This window comes from Phoenix dactylifera, unplaced genomic scaffold (genome assembly GCF_009389715.1).
Source record: "Phoenix dactylifera cultivar Barhee BC4 unplaced genomic scaffold, palm_55x_up_171113_PBpolish2nd_filt_p 000090F, whole genome shotgun sequence".
NCBI classification, from domain to species: Eukaryota; Viridiplantae; Streptophyta; class Magnoliopsida; order Arecales; family Arecaceae; genus Phoenix; species Phoenix dactylifera.
The window spans coordinates 1,180,808-1,187,500 of NW_024067679.1; the positions used below are offsets into that span (position 1 = coordinate 1,180,808).

Consider the following 6,693-nt stretch of genomic DNA (forward strand, 5'->3'; position numbering starts at 1 on the left):
TCACTTTTATTTGCTCAGGTCAGGTCGGGCCGGGCCTGGGTTTAGGTCTGAATCCAACCTAAAGGATGAAAAATAATGTGCGCACTCGCCCAGACTACACAGAAACCCAACTCCATTTCCAACTACATGGAGTACAGCAGCACTCCTCAGAAACCTAACGTAAGCCGAAACGGACCGTTCTCTTGTCTCCAACTCATCCAAATTTCAAAAGAGTTCCATGTGGGGTTGTCATTAGAATGCTACGTGTTAGGGCTATTAGACTAAAGCGGTGTGTCCTCATCCGTATGCACCTCCACCAGAGTTTATTGCACTCGATCTTATCAAAACAAGAGAGACAGATCCCTCCTCTGAGATCTGGCCGTCTGTGTGCATGGGAGGACTGCAAAGGCAACATACATGGCATTCAGTGCTACATCTCTCTCTCTTTTTGAAAGGAAATATTTCAGTGCCATCTCGCACTGTTGTCAGTTTTGTATGAATCTAATCACCTCCCCCTTGCCGGAGGAGAAGCTTCGTCAGTCAACATAAGAGAGAGCAAAGGAGAGTAGAAGAGCTACTGGCCGGGTGTGCGAATTTTATATTCTTCCTCGGATTAAGGTTGCGGGAGCCCAACAGCATCATGCATCAGCCACTAGGCACAAACATTCGGGAAAGAAGCAAATTTTATCTGACGATAGCACTTAAAAAAGTTCTCACCAATAAAGATGGCCAGAAGAAAGTTAAAACATTCTCTTGAGACCTTCTTTTGGAAGAAAGGAGACAAGGAGTACAGCTCTCTTCCCATTGTCATCCAAAACAGTACTGTTGGGGAGGAGAAAAAAGCATTGCAGCAGATGCCCATCTCTAGCATTTTCTCAGGAAATTAAACAAATTATAAATTTTCTTGAAACAATAAAAGTTACTAGTGAAATGTAGACCAACTTCATCATGAAAACAAACATGAATCCAAATTTGAATCTCCCTTCACATTATTTATTGCTAGAACGTAAAAATAAAAAGAACAAGAGAGGAAGCACCAAAATCGCAAAGCCTTCCTGCCCTTCCCAAGAACCGGAGAAGAACCCTTCATCTCTTTATTATCTAACTTCGTCATAACTTACACACACACACACACACACATATACATTACTCAATTTACTCTCCATCTCCATTTATGTTCCTTTATTTAACAACAAAAAAAAAGGAAAAGAAAGAAAGAAAAAATAGAAGACGTACATTTTCACATTGAAGACCGGAAGCTGGATTAGTTGCACCAGAGGGAGGTAGCTAGCAATTACAAGAGGAAGATATATATGTATGTATGTATGTATATATATATATATCTAAGTATCGACATCGCACTGGGGCTCGCCGAGCAGCGGCACCGCACCAGTGACCCCCTTGCGAACTCCGACGAGCATGTCGCAGCGCACGTACAAGTTGTACCAGCCGCTCCAGAACGGTCCTGACTTGTACCTGAGCCTTCCCGTCAGCACGACGCGCAGGTTGACGACGCCGTAGGCCTGGTCGGTGAGCAGGCCGGAGGCGACGTCCCCTGAGACGGGTACGAAGTCGCCGCCGAGAACCGGGGACATGGCGATGGAGCTGTCACGGTCCTGGAAGAGCGGGGGTAGGTTGGCAGGCGGAGTGATGGGCTGGTTGCGGTAGGAGACGTAGGCGGAGAGGTGGTCATAGAGGATGGAGGAGCGCTCGCTCGGGTTGCGGCTGACGAGGGTGAACTGCATGCCGGTGGAGAGGACGTTGGGCTGGGTGGAGGAGTTGGAGAGCTGGAAGACGGTGGCGCCGGCGACGGAGAAATGGGGCTTCGAGGGACGGTAGACGAGGTAGACGATGAGGGCGATGACGCCGGCGAGGAGGAAGAAGGTGAGGAGGATGGTGCAGAGGAGGCGGAAGGGGTGGACGGCGGGCAAGTAGCGGTACCTGATGCCCTTCCTGTGGTCGGTCATCTTTATTCTTATATATGTTTTGTCTTCTCCCCTTGATGGGTAGGCGGGTGGGTCGGTGGGTGGATGGTTTCTTAGTTGCGAAGAAGATACGAAGAGAAGGAGAGGAGGGGAAGGGGAGTTATAGAAAGGAGAGGGGGCGGAAAGGGGGTGGGGGAGGAGGCAGTGCCAAGTGGTGGAAAAGTTGTGAAAGAAGACGCAAGAGGAAGCGGATGAAGGGCGTGTGGGGACTGGGGAGGAGTTGCGTTGGCGTGATGACTTGGGGACTGGGAGGAGAAAAGGACAGTACTAGTGGGTTTGTGATGTGGAAGATAGGTTTTCTTTTAACTCAGTTTTTGATTTTCTTTTTTCTTTTTCTTTTTTTGGCTTTACTTTCCCTATTGAAAAGAATGGGGCAGATTGGATCGGCACTATAAAATTATAGATGCCTTTAAATTTTTGTTTAATTCTTGTATTCGATTAAGAGCATGGGAGCAAAATGCTATATCTATTGGGCACTTGATCCGTCAAAATGGCTAGATTTAGTACATGGTATAACTTTTATTTATAAACAAAAAGGGTTCGTAAGGATAAAAAAAATGTAGAATAGCCAAACAAATGTTTTATAAGGGTATACATGCAAATATCAATTTAGAAATGTATTCATGCAAAATTCGATATTTAGAAGGACATTCGTGCAAAAAAAACCTAAATAAAAATGCTTATTGGGTTTTAACCTTAGGTTATAAATATGAAGATGCCATTCATTTCAGTTTGTTGAGCTTGATGAGCTCTCGTATATACTTGGCTAGAGCTTATCAAATTTGTTATACCAAAAAAATTGGTTTAACATCCTACCCTGAGGATGACTTGAAAATTGATGCAGAGATTAATTTATATCAATTCTTCTGAAGTATCCAAGCAAAATTCTTCAGCTTCTTCAGCAGAGCTGAGACTTCTGTTTGCTTTAAGCCAATTTCTGATGGGGAACAGAAACAGTGGCTGACTTGCCCAACTGTTTCCTTTAGGCTATAATGCAATGTACAGAAAGCAACTATATTGTACCTTTGTCCCAGAGGAGTGCATGTTTCAGAGCAGGCACATCGAGATCATGAAACTCCCTCAGTTTTGATGCTATCAGAGCAGAGATTTCTGGGTCATGCAGATCAGCAGCTGAAAGTGTCTGAAATTTCTAGAATATCAACTCTATATTAGAACAACTCTTAAATAGTAGTTCAGAATAACATATATGAACATTATTTAAGAGAAACTGTCTTATAAAATTGTATCTATCTCTCATTTATTTCAACAAAATCAACATCTTGTTCATTAAGTTAACAGGTAAAGGAAGATAGATCCATCTATTGCATCATCATCCTAATCAATGACTTTCTGATAGTGGTAAGTAGTTCGATCGGGATCAACCAACAAGATGGATTGAGCTAATACAACATGTTCCTCTCATATGCAATTAGTACATTATATTATTTTTTAGACAGACGGAATAATAGAAACAATATTCTTGATTCTTTTACACATGCATATGGACATACAAGAATGCATGTATGTGTGTGTGACAAGCCTTTCTTGGAAGGAAGAAGATGTCTAATTTCATTTTCTCTGCATACGTAGTAACTAATAAATCAGTCCCTAAATAAGCATAAAACAATAAGGTCCTTAGATGATCAAAATAATCAAGCATATATTGCAAATATTCAAAGTTCCAAAATTCGCAAAGTCGCACCACAATGCTATCTGGACTAGATAGAATATAGCTGCAAATACTATACAAAAAAAGAAAACTTCCGACTCTTATTTGCCGATGCTTATTCCAAGCATCGGCAAAAATTTTTCCCCGTCAACATTTGCCGACGATTTTTAAAAGCGTCGGCTAAGGACAACGCTTAAAAGCGTCGTCGAAGTTAATATATAATTGACGACACTTTTAATGACGCTTTTTAGCGTCGTTAAATAATGACGTTTAAAAGCGCCGTTAAAAGCGTCGTCGGAATCCAAAAAACCACATCATTTTAGTCCCACATCGGCGAATTTGAAAAAAAAAACTGTTTATATAGCCAAACCCAACAACTCCGCATGGATAGAATGAAGGTACCGATCGGAGAGGTTGTTTGTATTTCTGAATGGAGGAGAAGATTCAGACAGCAAATGGTAATTTTCTTATCAAATGGTAATTCGCGACGCTTTAAAGCGTCGGTAAAGAGCGACGCTTTTAAAAGCGTCGGAAAATATTTTTTCCACTGTAGCATAGGCGACGCTTTACCGACGCTTTGGAAAACGTCGGGATGGTTTCTACCGACGCTTAAAAGCGTCGCTAATAGCCAAAAAAAGCGTCGCTAATGGCCAAGTTTCTTGTAGTGAAAAAATTTCTTTTCAACCTTGTACTTTGTATGAGGATGTGGGCCATCTACAAAAAAAAAATGAAATTAAAAATTAAAAAGTTTTAAAGCATTTGTACATGATGAAGTTTATGAATGTTCTAGAAATTGAACCTAAATGATGAGGCAAGATGTCTCGAAGCCAATTGTGTGCATATCAATGCCTCAACCATATTCGGGGATAGGCTACTACAAAAATCATCCAAAATCCTGCTAGTAGCGCTGAAGGCAGACTCAGATGCAACGTTAGAAACAGGAACTGACAAGATATCATGTACCATCTTAGATAATATTGGATATTTTGATTCGATGAATCTCCAATACTCTAAAATTTCAAAATTTTTCCCCTAATGGATGAACCTACTCAAAAAAGTACATTGCAAGTCAATTTTATTAGTATTATTGACTTATCTTTTAATGCAGGCATCCAAAATAGAGATCATAAAATATCTTCTCTTCCAAATAGGTTTTCAATTCTGACTTGGATGGTTGGGAAACTTCTTCTTCTTGGATAAATTGTTTATAGTCTTGCATAAAAAGTGTCTCATCTCCTCAACCTTGAGATTTAGACACCATCTCCTTCATTTGAACATGAGAGACATTTGCACCATATAAAATTGTATAATCATCACAAAAATTTTGAAGAATATCATGTACTTTCTTGATCTCAAATAAAGCATAATCACCATTACCATAGATTTTCTGAAAGCAATACTTAATAAGCTTCTTCTTATATCTTGGATCAAGAACAACAACCCCTACGGCAAGAATGTGAGAGCATTCCTTCCAATACTTGCTAAGTTTTTTTTGCATCTTTAAGGCCATCATTATCACAACTATATTTGAACTCCTAGATTTTTGAATCAAGAGCATCTGTATTCTCCAAATTTCACAGAATATAAATTTGTAGTGGGATATTTTGTTCGTGAAAAAAAATAGTTATATGATGGAAAATCTTTAAAAAAGTTACAAATAATGATGTCATGAGACCAATCTTCCTCAGTTGGCGCACCTTCAAAATTAGGATCCCTAGCCTCAAGTTGCATAAACACATTCTTGAATTGTATAGCATCATCTAACATGAGATACGTAGAATTCCAACAAGTACGTACATATATGTATATCCATTTCTTACCATTCATCTTTAATTATTTTACAATTTTCATAACCATTGCCAACATTTCTTGAGATGATTTTATATATTTAATAGCCTTGTGTATCCTATGAATAGCACCCTCCACTACCTTCAACCCATCCTACACAATAAAATTAAGAATATATGCACAACAGCGCACATGAAAGAACTTACTATCCAAAAGTAGATTTCTTCTAAATTATCTTTGAAATTTCATGACAATAATTGTAATTGCTGACAAATTATCAAGAATGATTGAACCCAACTTTCTCTCAATATTTCAAGATAAAATGCAACTAGCTATAGAATCACTAATGACTAGGCCCATATGTGGTGAAAGAGCCATCTTAAGATTGATAATATGGTTTTTAGATTTTCAATCATTAGTATATAATATGCAGTGAGACATATGTACCCCAATGTTTGATTTGTTGTCCACATATCAGATATTAAGCTGATTCTTCCATTGTTTGCCTTAACAAATCATCAAGTCTTTCTTTTTTTCTTTTGTATGCTTTAAAGCAATCAGAAGCCAATATTGTCCTTGAAACAACATGAAATTCAGATCTAAGATTTCTAAGAAACATCCGAAAAGCTGGATGTTCAATTATTGTAAATGGAAACTCTTATAAAATTACCATTCTTGGAAGGTCCTCACGACTTCTTTCTTGATCGGTTGAATAGAGAGTCAACTAATTCAATGCAACACCATCTTTTGAAGTCACGTTATCCATTAACTATTTCTGCTTCCTATTAAGACTTTTTTTTGACGTATAGTTCTTTGTATGTTTGTGAGGATGACTCGTCCTATTTTTTGGTTCGGCTAAAAAAATAAAATGACAATAATTGTATTTAACCTTGTCTTTTTGGTTTTCTACCTCACTATAATGATTCCATATCTCCGACTTTTTTTTTTGCTTGCTTTGGAGCTATCTTTATTAAAGGGCTCCATAGCTTGAGAACTTTTACAATCAAATACACTTGAAATTTCACCTGTATTTTTATTGCTACCCATCATAGACATTAACCTATTTTGCATAGAATTCAATAAAAATATATAAGCATGAAATGCAACTAAATACGATAGAAACACAACAAAAAAATGTTAACAAGTGTAGATCTTTATTACAAATGTTTGTCCATTACTTAAAGTGCTAAATTAAATAATAGCAAAACAAATTTTAGTTTCACATGAAGGTTGAGAGATAAATAGATTCAAGTCTCCAGAAATTTTAGAAAG

At 38.4% G+C, this 6,693-nt stretch overlaps 1 protein-coding gene across 1 annotated transcript; it reads right to left on the reverse strand.

The window, feature by feature from the left end:
• Positions 1-1,040: 1,040 nt before the first annotated feature.
• On the reverse strand, positions 1,041-2,017 carry LOC103721836 (NDR1/HIN1-like protein 1). The gene has a single exon (XM_008812193.3). The coding sequence runs from the start codon at positions 1,944-1,946 to the stop codon at positions 1,323-1,325; it is 624 nt and encodes a 207-aa protein (XP_008810415.1). The 5' UTR covers positions 1,947-2,017; the 3' UTR covers positions 1,041-1,322.
• Positions 2,018-6,693: the final 4,676 nt, after the last annotated feature.

Excerpts from the sequence above, each read along its gene's own strand:
- LOC103721836 (XM_008812193.3), bottom strand. The coding sequence starts at position 1,946 with ATGACCGACCACAGGAAGGGCATCAGGTACCGCTACTTGCCCGCCGTC.